Source organism: Neltuma alba, unplaced genomic scaffold (genome assembly GCF_004799145.2).
Source record: "Neltuma alba isolate B1F8T4 unplaced genomic scaffold, ASM479914v2 tig00002524_pilon, whole genome shotgun sequence".
NCBI lineage: Eukaryota > Viridiplantae > Streptophyta > Magnoliopsida > Fabales > Fabaceae > Neltuma > Neltuma alba.
In genome coordinates, this window is record NW_021632899.1 from 89,479 (window position 1) to 107,517 (window position 18,039).

The 18,039-nt window shown below is 35.0% G+C and overlaps 4 protein-coding genes across 4 annotated transcripts; 2 read left to right on the forward strand and 2 right to left on the reverse strand.

Moving 5' to 3' along the window:
* Positions 1-825, forward strand: LOC114731357 (uncharacterized). The gene is made up of 5 exons (XM_028918503.1): positions 1-17; positions 107-193; positions 263-529; positions 609-712; positions 807-825. The coding sequence occupies exons 2-5, from the start codon at positions 110-112 to the stop codon at positions 823-825; spliced, it is 474 nt and encodes a 157-aa protein (XP_028774336.1). The 5' UTR covers positions 1-17; positions 107-109.
* A 3,906-nt stretch (positions 826-4,731) lies between these two features.
* On the reverse strand, positions 4,732-5,430 carry LOC114731366 (uncharacterized). Its single transcript, XM_028918514.1, has one exon. It carries the CDS (start codon positions 5,428-5,430, stop codon positions 4,732-4,734), a length of 699 nt encoding a protein of 232 aa, XP_028774347.1.
* Positions 5,431-7,018: 1,588 nt separating this feature from the next.
* Positions 7,019-10,957, forward strand: LOC114731374 (agamous-like MADS-box protein AGL61). Its single transcript, XM_028918528.1, has 2 exons — positions 7,019-7,075; positions 10,514-10,957. The coding sequence occupies exons 1-2, from the start codon at positions 7,019-7,021 to the stop codon at positions 10,955-10,957; spliced, it is 501 nt and encodes a 166-aa protein (XP_028774361.1).
* A 1,264-nt stretch (positions 10,958-12,221) lies between these two features.
* Positions 12,222-16,924, reverse strand: LOC114731382 (cysteine-rich repeat secretory protein 38-like; the record flags this gene model as incomplete). Its single annotated transcript, XM_028918539.1, has 2 exons — positions 12,222-12,861; positions 16,840-16,924. Coding segments are annotated over 2 exons (725 nt in total), but the record flags the coding sequence as incomplete, so codon positions are not given.
* Positions 16,925-18,039: the final 1,115 nt, after the last annotated feature.

Genomic DNA, 18,039 nt, shown 5'->3' on the forward strand with positions numbered 1-18,039 from the left:
AGAAAATAGGTAACCGGGTAAGTAGAATATTTGTGATGAGGTCATTTAATTGTTTAGTAGATGCTGCGTTTTGGGTTCATCAAAACAATAATCTCTTTACGTACAGCTGATGTCAACTGTGTGCAAGACTCTAATGGCTGATATGGAGAAGGAAGGGCAGGTGAAGCGGCACATTTTTTATGTTGATTTTATGGTAAGCTTGTTGAGATGTTAGTTTTTTGTCGATTGATATTGATAAATGACTAAAATGTTCATGTTTCAGGCAATAATGGCAGCTAACCCAAAGCTGTGGGATGCTACAAAACGGAAGAAACAATTTTTACCTGAAAATGTAGGCTACAACATAGGAGAATGTGATTTGATCTTTGGACCCACACTTGTTGGCGCTCACTGGTTCTGTGTTGTGCTTGAGCCTAGCACAATGAATTTCTATGTACTGGACTCAATGAAGCCAAATTTAGAGGGTAAGAAGAAGAGCAAGAAGAAGGGTGTAATTATTGATGACATGACGACCATCGTCACTGAATGTGTAAGGATAATGCAACTCATCTTCTATGATTGACATTTCATTTACCTTTTATTTACAATTGCGTAATGATATTGTGCAGAGGAATAGATTTTATAACATTATTGAGATAGTTAAGCCTAATGCCACTGGGAAGAAGAAAATGAGTGATATCATTTGGGCTCCTGTTCCGCAACAAAACAATCTGTGAGTGGTTTATGTTGTTGATATTATTACGTCTCAAAGCAGCCCAATGTGTTATTTTCATTCTTTTACATCGTTGGGATGTTTTGATGTGCAGGCGAGACTGCGGTGTTTGACAAACTCAATTATTTTTATATATTTTGGTATCTTTTATATGAGTTTTGTCAGCTTAATTGGTCCCTTTTTGCCTTAATTGATTTAATTTATTTTATTTTGAATTATTATTTTATAGGGGCAAAATTGTCATATTTTGGTTTAATTGTGAGTAATTGGTTTTTTGAGGAGAATTAATGCTACCTTATTTTTGAATTTTGTTTGCAGGTTTTTGGAAGAATTAAAAATAAAAATAAAAAAATAAAAAAAATAAAAAAGGAAAAAAATATAACAATAATAAAAGGGGAGAGCAAAACGCAACGTTTTGCCCTCCCCCAACCTAATATTCAATAATCACTCACGCACAAAGGACAATCGGGAGAAGCTGGAGGGCGGCTGGGGCAACACACACGCGCGAAGACGCACACGCGAAAGACGCAAGCGGGGCGGGAGGAACTCACGAGCTGGAGGCGGCATGAATTGAAGAGACCAGCGGCGAGGAAGAGAGAACGAAGGACCATAGCTTCACGGCAAAATCACTCCTGCAGATTCCATCTTCATTGTTCTTCATGGCTTAACCGAATTGGAATTTTGGTGGAGCTGTGGTGATGGTTAGGAGTAGCTAAATCCTTCCAATTCTCTAGAGCAATGGTTATGGCTTGAACTTAGAGCTTCAAAGGGGAGTTTTAACTCTTCTAATATTTACTTCTTTCATTATAATTGTGATTTCTAGGTCTTAGAATGAATTTTATAATGTTTGAATGGGCTGTGATGATTTATATTTGTATTGAGATTGGTTGTAGTTGTTGGAATCTTTGATTAGCATTTAACATTATGCTATGATTAGCTTTAATTTCTTTACATTGTACTGGGTCAGACTATGTTTTGAAATTATTGTGAACATTTAGTGGTAATTCAAGGTGGCTTGGTTATTGGACTAAAAATGTTCATCGCTTTTCTTTGATTTTCTTTTTGGCTAATTGTGCTGAAACAGTTTAATTGTGAATAATTAATATGCAAGGTGGCTTGGTGTTGATTATTCTAATTAAACCGAGTCTAGGGGGTGGCCCTTAGAGTCTTTTGAATTTAGCTAACTCCCAAATTAATTGAAGTAATGATAGCCTTAATCATTGTGCTAGAGGATTGCTTTTCCATTTGCTATCACTTGTTAATTCTCTTTGTTTATCTCATTCATATCCATTTTATAAACTAAAAATCCAAAAATTATTTACTCATTTTACATCCTTTTAAATTTTGCCAATCAGGACAAGAAAATCAATCCCTTTTCAAGTCAATTCTTTATTTTTGATACTTAGTTGCTTAGGATTTCAAATAAAGGCTCCTCAAAGTAAACGACCCGAGTTTTGCACTATATTGCATTGCTTGGATTTATTTTTTATTGGGAACCCCAAGGTGAACGACAAAGGCTCTCATCAGTGTTCATGTATTAATATGGTTGAGTAAATGGAAGCCCGGTGAGATACTTCACTATACGGATGAACAAGTGGCTGAATTCCGACGAAACCTCATGTGGTGGCTAGTGAATCATGAGCTTAATTCAAGACGTGATGAAGCATTAAGCTTGCTTTCATCAACCTAAGCCACCACACTGACCAAAAGACGCCATCTATGATAGGAGGAGACATTATGTAGATTAGGCATATAGTATTTGTAAAAGGAGTGTTAGTTTGAAGTCTTAATATTTGACTTATGGTTGGAGGTACTAAGTGGCTGCCAGTTGTTGGCCTAATTGCAATCCTTTTTGGGATAATTTGAGTAAAAGAGTTATGGTATTTACAACATGCCATGTGACTTCCGTGATGATAATCACAAGTTGATTATTTGTGCCCCAAATTACATCCACTTGAACCCAGGTTAACTACACAAGTAATAGGATTAACAACTTTCGGATTGAGAATTGCAACCTCTGTAATGATAGTTACCACATCGCTGTTGCCATTTGCATCTGAAGTCTTTCAAGCCCAAATCACGTTTTTTGAATCCATTTTCGCTACCCCAGTAATGATAATGACAACATTCGTAATGAAAATTACAACTTTTTTAATGATTGTTACCACCTCGCTATTGCTTTTTGCAACTGCATTTTCGTCCCCACGTATAAATTGTCAGAATTTCACAACCTGGGTAATGAAAATCACAACATTGTTAAGGGAAATTGCAACGATAGTAATGACATTTACCACTATGGTTTCCCCATTTGCATCCCTATGTTCAGGAAATTGTCCCATTTCCGATTCCCCCATCTCAAACCCACGCATCAAATTGTTCAGGAAATTTTACTACCCCCTTAATGATAATGACAACATGGGTAATATTAATTGCAACTTCAGTAACGACATTTACCAGTCTGCTTTTCCCATTTCCGGTTCCCTTAACTGAGACCCACGCATCAAATTCTTCAGGAAATTGTACTACCCCCGTAATGATAATGACAACATTGGAAACTTTAATTGCAACTTCAGTAATGACATTTACCAGTCTGCTTTTCCCATTTCCGGTTCCTTTAAGTCAAACCCACGCATCAAATTGTTCAGGAAATTTTACTACCCCCGTAATGATACTGACAACATGGGTAATTTTAATTGCAACTTCAGTAACGACATTTACCAGTCTGCTTTTCCCATTTCCGGTTCCTTTAAGTCAAACCCACGCATCAAATTGTTCAGGAAATTTTACTACCCCCTTAATGATAATGACAACATGGGTAATTTTAATTGCAACTTCAGTAACGACATTTACCAGTCTGCTTTTCCCATTTCCGGTTCCCTTAACTGAGACCCACGCATCAAATTCTTCAGGAAATTGTACTACCCCCGTAATGATAATGACAACATTGGAAACTTTAATTGCAACTTCAGTAATGACATTTACCAGTCTGCTTTTCCCATTTCCGGTTCCTTTATTTCAAAGTCAAGTAACATTATTTCAGGGAGTTTCACTAGCCTGGAAATGATAATAACAACATTGGAAATGTGAATAACAACATCGTTGATGACATTAACCACTCCAGTCATACCCATTGGCAACTTCCACCATCTCCCTTGAGGGCATTAAACAAAAGGTCATCTGTGTTGCCAAAATAGCATAGAAGTACACCAAAAGAGCATCATAGGATGTCTACATTAACATTCAGACTTTACTACATGTGTAATTGAATTTACCACTGAAGTGATAATATTTACCAAAAACCAGTAGGCCCATCACAGAAGGTACATAACTTATATTCAAATGACAAGTTAACAGTAAGATTAACCCACCACCTAATGTTTCCTCCTCATTCACATTACAAAACATATCCTACCCAGTGAATATCATTTACAAAAAAGACAGCCTACCCATCATACGATTTTTACATTAACATTCAGACTTTACTATATCTATAAAGGAATTGACCACTGACGTGATAATATTTACTAAAAACCAGTAGGCCCATGACAGAAGCTACATAACTGATATCCAAATGACAAGTTAACATTAGGATTAACCCACCGCCTAATGTTTTCTTGTCATTCAGATTACAGAACATCTCCTACCCAGTTAACATCATTAACAAAAAAGATAGCCTACCTATCAACCCTTCTCCCAAAAAAATTAAAAAGGGTTCAAGAGTCATTCCTTTACTATAACAAAAAAATTACCCCTGTTGGTATTGACATGAAACCTTAAGTTGGGTTTGGATTCTTGCATGTTCTTCTTGTGTGGCCAACTTGCTGGCATGCACTACAATGGTAGACCTTCTTGTTTTGAAACTGCGACTCTTGCCTATTTATCCTAGGCCTTCTAGGTGGTCGACTAGTCAAAGGTGGTGCCAAAAACACTTGACTTGCTATATCTTGCAGCCGATAGTTATTAGGATTTGGCATGTCGATTGTCACCACTGGAGTCATCGTCCTACCATAAATCTTTTGTTAGGACGTAATCTTGTAGCATTCTTCAACAAAATCATACACATTGCAATTCAAGGCCTTGACAGCTGCACATGCATGTGGGCATGAGATGCCTGACATTTGCCAACCTGCACAGCTACATTCACCTTTTCCAAGATCAACATTAATGGCTCCTTTTGCTGTATGGACACACACCCTACCCCTTCCGTAAGGAACACTTAACATCTGTGCAGATCTCGCCACATTTTCCATCAATGTTGCATTTGTATTTGGGCCTACACCATTCTTCCATTTGCTCATTGCCATGCTTGCTGCATATATCTTCTTGGCTACTTTTTCACGATGCTCATGTATAAGTTGGGCAACATTATATCTTCTCTCCTTCAGCATCCATGCATTGAATGACTCTGCAAGGTTTGTTGTTATGTTGTCCCATCGTTTAAAAGGGAACTTGCTTAAGGCCCACTTGTGAATATCACCATGATTGACAAGCCATTCAAATAATTGGGAATTGAAGTGTCTCATGTTATCCATTGCTTGATCAAACTCTGTGTCAAGCCTTGCATATGCAATGGCATCTAGGAAATGCAGTCCATCCTCCCTTGTGTTGCCACTTGTCTTCCTTCTTCCTCTATTTAACTTGATCATTTGTGTACTGAAATTCTCCTTAACATGTCTGTAACAGTACGCATGTCGCTCACCTCCGAATATTGCTTGCATAGCACCTATAATTGCATTGTGTCAGTCTGAAATGATTGTTAATTGTATTGACCCAACTATCTCCTTGATCATATGTAAGAACCATGTCCAATCCTCAAGCATCTCTCCCTTCACAATCGCAATGGCAAAAGGTAATAATTCGTTGTCCGCATCATAAGCCGACGCTGAAAGTAGTGTCCCCTTATACGGTCCACTTAAATGACTTCCATCAATATACAGTACATGTCTAGCACCAGCAATAAAACTCTATACAACACCCATAGGCTATGAATACACGCTCAAATCTGTTGTTCCTTGTAGCCACCCATTTTGCCACTGTTTTGTCATCGGTTTCCTTCAACCGGTCACATATCCATGGAATAAGCATGTAAGAATGATCAGGTCTGCCATGTATGTCCTCCAACGCTTTTTCCTTGGCCCTGTATGCTTGCTTATATGTCAACTTCACACCATAATCTCTTTCCAACCTCTTTTTTATATCATTTGGACGCATGTCTATATGATCCCTAACCTCTTCAATTATAATTGATGATGTCAAGTTAGCTGATCCACCATGTGTCACATGAAGATTGTCTTGGGCATTATGAACATGCTCATTTTTGAATGTCGTTACACGTAAAAATGCTGGAGTACTCTTTGCAGCTGCTCTTGCACTGATCCTCCATGGACAACCTTCAACATTGCATTTGACATACATATGGGCATTAGAATTCTTCACATATTTATACTCAAATTTGTTTGCAATGCTGAATTTGTGTAGTTTCTTCTTGAACTCATCCGCATCTGGAAAAGTCTGCCTCAATCCTAACAATACTGTCTTCCATTTCAGGGAATTCATTCCTGGCAAAGGAGTTGGTGCACTCTCTATTGCATATGGCAGGCTAAGAACATTTTCAGCTGCTATGTAATTCACACATTCGACAGCATCCTCAATCATTGGCTCATCATTTTGCTGTGACAGTCCTGACAATTTTGACATGCTGCATGTATAATTACAACATTTGTTATGATATTAACAACAACATTATCGCAAGTAACAACTTCCATAATCCGAAACTTGTGACTTACCTGTTTCGATCAGCCACTTCTTCCTCCGTATTCTCATTACCTTTAGCTGCTACGTAAACATGTGCATTACTATCATTATACTCAAATAGGTTGTCAACTTCATCATCATCAATAAGATCTATTAATATCCTATCATTCAAGCCCAATGTGTATTTAATGTCGCAACCATTACTATCTACACCAAACCATTCTCCTATCATAACCCTCAAATCTTCAAGCCTTATACCCTCCTTGATCACTCTTACCCTGACAGTTTCACCATAGCACTTAACTTCACCATCACCATTTTTGCAAACTTCCCACCCACATGAAAGTAACAAGCAAGACGCTTTGACGATTTTGACCTAATGTTAGATGTCATCAAAGCTACCTAACCTGCACCACAAAAGCATAAATCAATATTTTAGTTCCCTAATAATCAATTTCATTTATCAGGATTTCGAAACTTTTCTTGCAATTTCACAAAAAATGCAACACCCAAAATACGTCCGCGCACACTTGCTACATTGACAACTTAAATATGGGATTTCACAATTCCAATAATGAATTTGACAACACTGACCACCTCATGCTTACTGTTAGCCGTCAAACTTCATGCCCACGTTATCAGTTCCCACTATTTTTCCATTTCCGATGTATCACTCTCTCATCCTGGTCAAATTCTTCATTTAAACCATCTACACTCATAATCCCATCCCCATTAGACCATGTACCAGTAAACCGACTTGAAAACCCAAACCCATCATTAAGCTCCACTTTCTTACGTAATACCCACGTTCAACCCCTCTCTCACTACAAACCAGGTTGCCCACAAAGCAATTCCACCGTAATAAATCAGATTTGTACAATGGTGAGAGTTGGAGGAGTAGATAACAGCATTTTAGGAGAAATTTTCCTTACCTTTTCCGTCTTCTCAACGTTTGACTCTGCTCTACCTCCGTTTTCAGCTTCTCATCTCTCCCTCTTGTTACGTGTCATGCCTTTGTCTTCATGAGTTCAGACTAATTCAGGGGCATTTCAGTCTTTTTGGCGAATTATCCAAATTCCAGATTGATACCCCATGCCCATTTTGTCATTTCAGTAATTTACATGCCCATTTTGGCATTTCAGAATTCAACAGTCATTTTCTTGTCATTTTCCCTTTTTTGTATTTGTTTTTCAAGGGAAAAACAATTACAACTCAAAAGCCCAAGATGCAAAACTACCTGAATAAGAAACAAAAACGTGTCCGTATAGAGCCCAGTAGTGTGTGGCCCAAAGAAAGATAAGGCCGTTTGAAAGGTTCATTTGAATAACATTGAGGGATTTTTTTTTTTGTTGAATAAGAACTTACTTCGATGGAAAATACAAGTCAAAAACAAAGCCTAGAAGCTAACCAGCAGAGTACCCTAGAAAAAGCCTATCCTATCCTTCCTCACCACGACCGACCCTTGCAGAAGAGATGGTGGTTAAGAATATAAAAATTTCCTACAAGATCATGAGCAAATTTCGCCGAGCCATACATTGAGGGCTTTCATTGAATCAATGAAAACATTTGTACGCAAAAAAAAATTCAATAAAAACATTGATTTTTCTACATTTCTTTTCCCAACAAAATTTAAGACCTTCTAAAATACCAAACTCAACAATAGTGTTGCCACCAAATATTACTTGACAAGTCATAAAGTTGTGAATACAAATCCTATTATTTGATATAAGGACCATATTAGTAAGTAATATATAAGTATTTTGCATGCACTCTTTAAATTTGAAGGCATACTTTGATTTCGATAAGCTCTTGATATCTAACTTATCTAAATTTTTTTGTATAAAGGAAACAGTAATGTTACATAGGGTCATATGGAAGCTTTTATGGTTTTTTTTTTCGTTTTAATAAAATCTCTTTATCCAGCTGCCAATTTTGTCTCGAATAATGTAACCATAGGTGGCAGATCCTCTATGATTAATAGGGCCATCAACATCTAATCTGACCAACCAAATTAATGCGGTATCCTCTAAGGTGATGCCCGCTTTATTTTTTGCATTTCATACAATCCAACCTTGTAAGAGTTAAAAGCAAACTATTCCTCCAGTCTTCAATATAAAGCTTATTTTGTAGTATAATTTATACTATAAAAAATGTCTTATATTTAAGATCGGTAGTTTGAACTTTGAAGGGCTTGACCAACCGTTTGTGTTTTTTTTTTTTTGGATACAAACGTTAGTGAACATTGTTATGTTGGATCTGATCCTTGATGATCCGGGGATAGGAGGCTTTGTGCGGAATAAAGTTTGGGCTTGAGCCATTCTGTAATGACGTTGACCCATGGTGACAAAATTGGGCTCAAGCCCTAAGTGTCTCAGCATATTAGCAAATAATGATACTTCATCTTTGTTGAAGACTTTGATTTAATTCTTAGTATAAGATCTTATTTATTTTTTTTATATTACATCAATTATCTTGTTTCAAAGTATTCCTATTTTTTAGGTGTAACATTGTATTCCTACTTAATACAATTTTTTTTTTTGAAAATTTATATGAATGAATGTCAATAGCCCAACAAATAAGGGGGTGTTTCAGCATACAATTTAAATATGAAAAGTAAAAAATTACATTTTTTTGCCAGAACAAACAATTACAATTAATTATTAACCAATATATATTTAATTTTTCATAAATTGCACAAAAATGAGATAACATTTAAGGTTTTTATTTGCAAAAAATTGTTAATACTGAATTACTAGCAAGAAGAAAATCTCTAATATCATATCCAACAATATACACACGTGTGGCACAGGCATAAGATAATCAAGAAGTGAAGTTGCAAATGAATTTATTCCATACATATCGGATTCTCGAGCTCTCAAGTCTCACCTCAACTTTAATATTTATTTTATTTTATTTAGTTGAGTATCTATATGTGAATTTATTCTAAATATAAATAATCCTGGACAGCTTACCTTGTTTCCTTGATATTTGTATATCTGAAAATCTTCTTAAGTGTGAAAACTGGTATGTCATTTATTGAGTTCATTATGGCTTTCCCACATATCTAGTCTGTCTTCGCTTTATTAAAAATCACTACCATAAATGATATTCATCTCATTAGTGTTTATAATATTTGAAATATTTTTACGTATTCAATTGATATAACAAGATTTTGATGAGAAAATAATTAGGAAAGATATAAGAAATTTACATATATTTAATTTTTTGGAAAAATTAATCTTCCTGTCCTTACGGTTTCACCTGAATTTTAATAAGATCCTTATTTTTTTCCTTTTTGTCAAGTCCGTGTAATTTTATTTGTTTTTAATCAAGTTCATGTAATTCTTTTATTAGGTCTTTACAGTTACAACTAATTTTTAATCTGCTTCCATCTAGTGCTTTTTTTATTAATCATCTGAAACTATAGTACCTGATAAAAAATAAGGTAAAATTATAAAGACCTTATAAAAAGAAAAAAGCTATAGGACCTGATTAAAAATCAGGTGAAATTATAGAGACCTACAACCTAATTTTCTCTATATATCGATCCCCCTCCCCATCTTTGTTCTTTTTTCTATCTGGAGAAGTCTACTGTACACTAATTCTTTTTTGGGAATATATGATAATCCTTAATTGGTGTCCCATCGTTTGAGTGCGGTTTTACCCTGCGATTAATAACCTTATATTATTAAATCGAATTTAATTATTGCACAATAATATTCACCAGAGTCAATATCTCTGACAAACATAAAAGTGTTCTTAATTCTATTAAGATTTTGCTAAAGTCAAAATCTGAATTATAATGCCTAGCAGTATAAACCGAGGAGGTACATATTTCACTCATAAATGGAGATTGAGATTTTATAACTTCCTAATCTTGGACTATATAATAAAAAAGTAACAAATCATTAAAAAGGGACAGTAAATTAATCGGATTTGTTGCAATAAACCAAATATTTAGCAGTATAAATACCAAAATGTTGATCACCAATTCCAACATCGGTAAAATATTTTGCTTTTTTTTTTTTTCCTCCTACAAACACGAAGAGAAAGTCCAGTTCAGGTCGCCAAAAGATCCCAATTGAGAAAATACCAAAGAAAAGGCATCTTCAAGTCACCTTCTCAAAGCGTCATTCTGGACTCTTCAAGAAAGCCAGTGAGCTTTGCACGCTCTGTGGTGTTGAAATCGCCATCATCGTTTTCTCTCCGGCCGACAAGGCCTTCTCCTTCGGCCATCCGGAAGTGGAATCCATCGTCGATCGTTATATCAGTCCAAACCCCACGTCAGAATCCGGCGCTCACCCTCTAGTGGAGGCTCGCCGGAATGCAAACGTCCGGGAGCTCAACATGCAGCTTACACAGCTTCTAGGGCAACTGGAAATGGAGAGGAAGCGAGGAGAAGAACTGGACCAGGTGAGGAAGGCGAGGCAGAGACAGTTCTGGTGGGAAAACCCTATTCAAGAATTAGGGTCTAATGAGTCCCCGTTTTGATGGGTATTAGTTTTGGTGCCAACTTGGGGTCGTTACTTTTTAGAAAATTAATTTGGTATATTTTAATTTTTAACAGATTTAGCAGTTTTACATAGATAAAAGTCAGACGTTAAGGAGATGAAGCCACAATGGGGACTTGTTCAATTCCTACATAATATATCGTATCGTAAAAGTATTATTTGTTTATTTAATGAAAAAAATATTTGTATTTATTTCCCGCATTTACTTCGCAATTATTACCCGGCAGATCATTGATGCCACAAAAAAATAACATCCACTTCATGGCTTAGCAGGTCTTTTTTCTTTTTTAAGTGCTCTTGTGACGTTTTATTTCTTCAAACAAAAAATAATTCTATAGTTTTTTCAATGTTGTGGTGTATATATTTTTTAAATTAAGTTATGTGTTCATCATGAAGCTTGAATTATGATATATAGATGCATTGTCATTTCTCTACTTTTGGATAAAAATGTAAAGGTGGTTTAAAGGACATTATACCATCAAATAAGAAAATATTTATAATATTGATTTTTTACACACATTAAGATATGATAATAGATATTGTCATCAATTTTTTATTTTTCAAACAAAAATATTAATTTTATTATTCCTAGAGATAAATTCACGCATTAAGATATGATAATAGATATTGTCAATTATCAATTTTTTATTTTTCAAACAAAAATATTAATTTTATTATTCCTAGAGATAAATTCACGCATACTCCTCCGTTCCAATATATACTACATTATATAAACAACTTCTTTTTATATAGAGCTGATCCTAAATATAAGCAATATATTTTTTGTCTGAAATTTTAAATATTCTTTACACTTTTTTCCATTAAATATGTCTTTACACTACTTATTACACATTCTCTCTCACTTAGTCTCTTCATGAGTAAGAGTATATTTAAAAAATAAATTATATTTCTAACACGTTCATTGTTTTTAACTAATTTTAATCAATATTTTGATTTATGTAATTTGGTTAGTTGTTGCTTATGAGGAAGTATTAGTCACGAAGAGAGAGAGATAAATCTAAAGCATTCATTTGTATTGTTAATACTTGCCATACACAAGTACTCTTTTTTAAGAACACAAACCAATGTACCTATTTATACAGATTTCTATGACACTTCAAACAACCTTACATTTAGCATAATTTACTCCTAGTCCCAGATGGGTCACTTATTCCTAAACACACAAGGGTAACTGATATTTATTTTGACTCACATTTCCAAGAGATCAGAGTTTAATCATGATACTAGAAACGACCCCTCTCAAATCGAAGATTGCAGCTGAGTTTAATAACCCTACCAGCAATCTTGTTCTTACAACAGAGTGGGATATCTGAGATCGCCTTCTCCAAGCAAGCATTACAGTCTGGCCTAGACAAATCCGGCAAGCACTGAACAAGACCATAAACAGTTTCAGACTCGTCAGCTATTTTGCTTCCCACAGATAGCTTAAAGTTAGAGTCCCCAGAAGCAGCTTCGCTTTTCAGTCTCTGCATTAGATCATTAAGCGCACTTGTGAACTCTTTTTTGTCTGTTGCATTTTGTGGGTTGTTGAAACTATAGGCAAATTCAGGATCCAGGTATCCCAACAATGGACGACTTGCGTATTGAAAAGTGCAGAAGTCATAGTACCCAAATGCTTCTTTCTGATTGGGACATACCTTAGGGAGAAGGGTTTTGGCATCGTTGAGGCAATTCCGACAAGTTATCGGATTCACGTCTCCCCGGCACAGACCTCGTACGTGAACTATGTTGGGGGCTTGACCATACTCGGAACTGTAGAAGCCATGGTCAACAATGGTGTTGGGAGTGATTTTAGAAAGAAGAGTATTGAGGTTGGTTTCATAGGGACTTCTGTTTGGGTAGGCTTCTTTTTCCTGTGAAACACTTGTAAAAAGTGAAGTTAGGCTGGCCGGAGAGAACCGTAAGGTAAACTAAGAACAAAACCAGAGCTAAAGAAATGACAGACGTTGTCATCATTGGAAGATAATGAAATGTGATGAGATGAGATGCGAGTAAACTACAGGTATTAGTAAAAAAAAAATCCTCAAGTTGCTTCTATAAGTCAACAAACTAATGAAAAATATTAGTTTAAGTGCTCATCGCAGCATTGATGTAAAATCTAGATCATTCAAAATTAGTTTTGATGGTTTAGATTTAAAATTTTTAACTAGTAAATTTTAAATAAATAAATTATTTTTTTAAAAAAACTTACAGTTAAGATATTATATTTATTTTGGATTATATACTTATTAAAAGGGAAATATTTTTTAAAAAAATAAAAATATCAGGTATTATATTTTGACTGTTCATATTAAATTTAAATGGTTGAGATTCGATAAGTATTTGCACTAAAATAATTGGTGTATGTGGTTCAGGTTTCTAGAAATACTAGTCATGCGCATTCTTATTGTCAGCTCAGTACTCATTACCTTTTGCATTATTTTATATGATACTGTAGTTAAATTGATGTAGAGTTACTTACAGCACATATCATTATAAGCCAGCTATATGTCCACTCACATTTCTACATTATTGGAATATAAATGGCCACTATGTCTGCAGGGTCTCCATTATATTCCCATTATAGATGGGAATGTTTTATGCACGTCATTCGTGATGCACAATGGATAAAGGCCTCTTCTTATTTTCATTTTTAACATTGTTCTATGAATATTATGAAAATTTTAGGAGTTACAAAATTGAAAGAGGAGTAAGTTGGACGAGCAAAGTATTGTTCGTCTGTGTGTAACATAGTAATACAGATAGTACCTTTATATCTTAGGAGGGAACGAAATGCGCCACAAATGAAAGAAAAAATTAAAAATTATTTAGTTATTTGTAAAAAAAATGGTGTTGGTATCATCTACATGAAAACTTTCACTATTAAACAAATCTCTCAACTAAATCTTATATTTAAGATAGAGCAGTATACATGACACAAGTCAAGGAAAACATGGGATTAGATCTCGGAAAACAATTATCAATTGCATGTGGTCAACGGTGTGTGCGCGCGCGCGCGTGCCGCTCATTATGGTAAACCATACATTGCGTCTTTAATTTCTTCCACTAATTAATCTGTATCATTTTTTTGGGCCAATTCCACAAATATACACTATCATCCATGTTCGTTTTGACAAAATGCGTGCGTGGAACAAAGTAGTGGAATATCACAGCCGTCCAGTGAATTAAACCAATAAGATGCATCAATATCTTGTCACTCTGTATTTAAGAAAATGTACCAAACAAGCCAGCCATGGCTTCAGAGATCCATTATGGGGAAGGTATCTCAGAAGTAACAAGATATATATCCTGTGAACGAGATACTGCTAGCTCTATCCAAGCATCATCATGTGAACGAGAATATACTGTTTCAAGCATAAACAAATATGGCCTCAGTTGATTACTCCTTAATATTATGCTGGCTAACTAGGTGTTGGCCTTGAAGGTGATATTCAAATGCTCAGAAGTTGTGCAACTTCTATATTTGCTATACAGGATGTCGAGTTTCACTCAACATATCTCAATTTTTGCTGCATGGGTCACTGTGATTAAAGGTTTATATACTTTGCAAGTTCCCCGGTTCATCTTCGTTATATGCTGTAATTTAGAATTATGTTGTATTAAATCTTGTTATATATTGTTTTTCGTTGGCCACCAAAAAGACCTAATTGAATTAGAATTTCACTCCTGTTATATGCTCTGCCAGGCTACCATTTCAAAAACATGCTTATATTTTAGGCTTTTCATATTCTCAGATGTATTAAGCTTGAAAGGCGAGTTTTTATTTGGTTTTCATCAAGACAAATGCAATTATTTACTATATGCACCTTCTGCAAGTTATTATTTATTATTTTTCAGACCAACAACCTATGCATGTTCAAAAGTTGGAACAGTTAAGGGGAAATACTGAGAGAAACTTGACTTCTTTTGTGTGATGAAAACCTCTGGAGTATAACCGTTGAGACACATAGTTGAAGCTTTCTGATATTCATGCTTATACAACTTTGCGACCAAACCTATATACTTCTGATTGTCACATGTTGGACCAAGGACAAAAGTCACACAAAACTAACACCTGAAAGCTCAAAAACTCACTAAAAAGGTGTGATTAATCATTATAGAAATCGACCCGCTCAAATCGAAGATTGCAGCTGAATTTTATAACCCTACCACCAATCTTGTTCTTACTACAATCTGGGATTTTCGAGGCAGCGTTCCCTAAGCAAGTATCACAATCTCTCCTAGACAAATCCGGCGAACACTGGGCAAGACCACACACAGTAGTTTCAGACTCATCACCTACAATTCTGTATCCCGCATGGAACTTAAAAGTAGAGTCTCCAGAAGCAGCTTTGCTTTTCAGACTTCGCATTAGATCGTTAAGCGCAATTGTGTAACGTACTGGGTCTTCTGCATCTTGTTGATTGTTAAAACTGTAGGAAAAATCAGGAAACCGATATATCCCCAACAAGGAACGACTTGAGTATTGAAAAGTGCAGAAGTCATAGTATCCAAAAGCATCCTTCTGATATGGACACAGCTTTGGAAGAAGGGTTTTGGCATCGTTGAGGCATTTCCGACAAGACAATGGCTCCACATCACCTCGGCAAAGCCCTTGTGCGTGAACTTTATCAGGGCTTTGGCCGAAGGAAGAATTGTAGAAGCCGTAGTCAATTATTGTGTTGAGAGTGAAACTAGAAAGAAGAGCATCGAGGTTGGCATTATAGGCACTTGGCTTTATGTAGGTTCCTCTGCCAAGTGAACAATTGTAATAAACGAAGCTGGGGTGGGCAGCAGAGAGAATGAAAAGATGATGAAAGAAGAAAACCAGAGCCAAAGAAATGATACAAGAGGTTGCCATGATTGGAATGGAATGTGATGATGGATATGACTGTGTACTTAATTTAGCAACGATAATAACATCCTCAATTGTTTATGTAGTAGACAAGTGAACAAGTCAATGGAAAAGATACAAATGATAAGGTCAGATCAATAGTCACTAACTCTTGCATTATTAATTTTCTTTTTCAATAATGTTGTTGATTTGACGTACAGCACATATCATTATGAGCCACTCAACTCAAGAATTTCCACGTTGGGTTTTATAAAGGGATCACATTCCGCATATTGATTGCTGATTTTAATATAGACTAGCTAGACTAATTTTGAACGGTCCAAATCAAACACTTTTTTGTTTTAATAGTTATAGAATTTAAAATAAAGGTTAATGTTATTTTTAGTTCTTGAAATTTAACCTCATTTTAGTTTTGATTCCTAAAATTCGAAACAATTTAGTTTTGGTTCTTGAAACCTTGTTATGAAAGCCAAATATCATTAAGTGGACCAAATTGAAGTCAAATCTCAAGGACCGCGATTATTATTATTTTTATATCAAAAAGTTTAGGTAAGTTGGGTTCCGGGAGCTCACCAGGAGGCCAGGACAGGCTTTCAGGTTCAGAGAGTACTTACAGAGGTACTCATAGATTGCCCACCAACAAAGTTCTCATATTGGTAGCGAAATTTGAACTCATGATCTTGTGAGTTATGAGCCGACTCCTTGCCGACTAGACTAACTCAAGGACCAAAATTATTAATTTTAAATTTGAGAAACCAGATCAAATTTCCAAGACTAAAAATGGTATTAACACTTTAAAATAAATATAATGTTATATCTGACACTTTTTAAAAAAACTATGTTATTAAAAAATGACAGATTAGATTTTTAAATTTAAATTATTTAGATTAAATTTTAAATAATTTAGATTTCATTATAACAATGACCACCCGCACTAATTGTCATTGTAATGGGCGGCTATCAGAAACCATTAATTAAAGCCCACTAACAGGTTTCCTTCCGTATACCCATTATAGACGGCGACACTTTCGTCATCCGTGATGCACAACGCAAAAAAAAAGACCCAAGGGTTCCATTTTTGACGTCTGATATCTGATCATAAATAGCACTGAAGTCCCCCCCCCCCCAAAAAAAAAAAAAACTTGTAAAAGCAACTAATAATATTATGAAATTTTTTAATAGTTACATAACTTTTCCTTACATTTGGTCACCCACTCGGACCACTCCCCCTTTTGAGCAAGAGGAAGCAGTGGATGATGAAAGGAGATGATTTTTCTTTTGATTTCCTCTTTGTACATAGATTTTCTGGTAGCAATATATTGATACAGTTTTCATTAAAAATGATCTTTTTAATAAACTCATCGAACTTTGTGTTTCTCTATCTAAATTATTTAAGTTAGGGATAAACTCAAAAAATATTATCAGTTTAAGATAGATTTAATGTTTTAACAGTCATTCCTTAGTAGTATTGAGAATTAGTTAAAAATGCCATATAATAAATACTAGAGGGAGTATAAAATGTTATGAATATAATAATATCTTTGTGGATGTCCATATATCTCTCATTATCTCCTATATCTCCTATAATCTCTAATATCTCTCATTATCTCTATATCCCACAATTATCTCATATTATTATGTAATTTGTAGATTCTATCAAAGAGTGTAAAGCTGTGTCTATAAATAGAGGTCATGTATAATATATTGAGCACTCTTAAATAGAATGAGAAATACTCCCTCTTGTTGATCCTCTCTTCCTCTGTATGATTCTTTTATATTTCTTCTTTATTTATAACACGTTATCAGCACGAGGCTCTAACCAAGGTGCGTATAATATACCTTTCTACCCTAGCATAATTTTAGAGCATCATCTCTATTATTTTTCTAAATATCCTTTACTCTGTTCAAATAAAAATATCTTAAGCATCATATGTATGGTGTTTCAGAGTATCCGCATTCCTATTTAATTTATCTAGGATAATCTAAGCCATTATATGGAATTAAAAGGATTATCTACTGTTGTTTTAAATATCGGGTTTCGTGGCTATGATTGGAGATTTTTTTCCCCTCTATTTCTTATTGACTTGATGTCACTATTTCGATGGAACCCGAAGTTCCAATAGATACCAACAATATTCGTAAAGAGTTATCATCTAAAGTTAAATGGCCAGAAGCTATATAATTCTAAGTTTTCATCTCATTGTAAT

Bases quoted from the DNA above. Each gene is read 5' to 3' on its own strand.
- LOC114731357 (XM_028918503.1), top strand. From the start codon at position 110: ATGTCAACTGTGTGCAAGACTCTAATGGCTGATATGGAGAAGGAAGGG. The intron at 194-262 runs GTAAGCTTGTTG...TTCATGTTTCAG, and splicing joins TTTTTTATGTTGATTTTATG to GCAATAATGGCAGCTAACCC. The intron at 530-608 runs GTAAGGATAATG...GATATTGTGCAG, and splicing joins CGACCATCGTCACTGAATGT to AGGAATAGATTTTATAACAT.
- LOC114731374 (XM_028918528.1), top strand. From the start codon at position 7,019: ATGGGATTTCACAATTCCAATAATGAATTTGACAACACTGACCACCTC. The intron at 7,076-10,513 runs GTTAGCCGTCAA...ACAAACACGAAG, and splicing joins CTGACCACCTCATGCTTACT to AGAAAGTCCAGTTCAGGTCG.
- LOC114731366 (XM_028918514.1), bottom strand. From the start codon at position 5,430: ATGCAAGCAATATTCGGAGGTGAGCGACATGCGTACTGTTACAGACAT.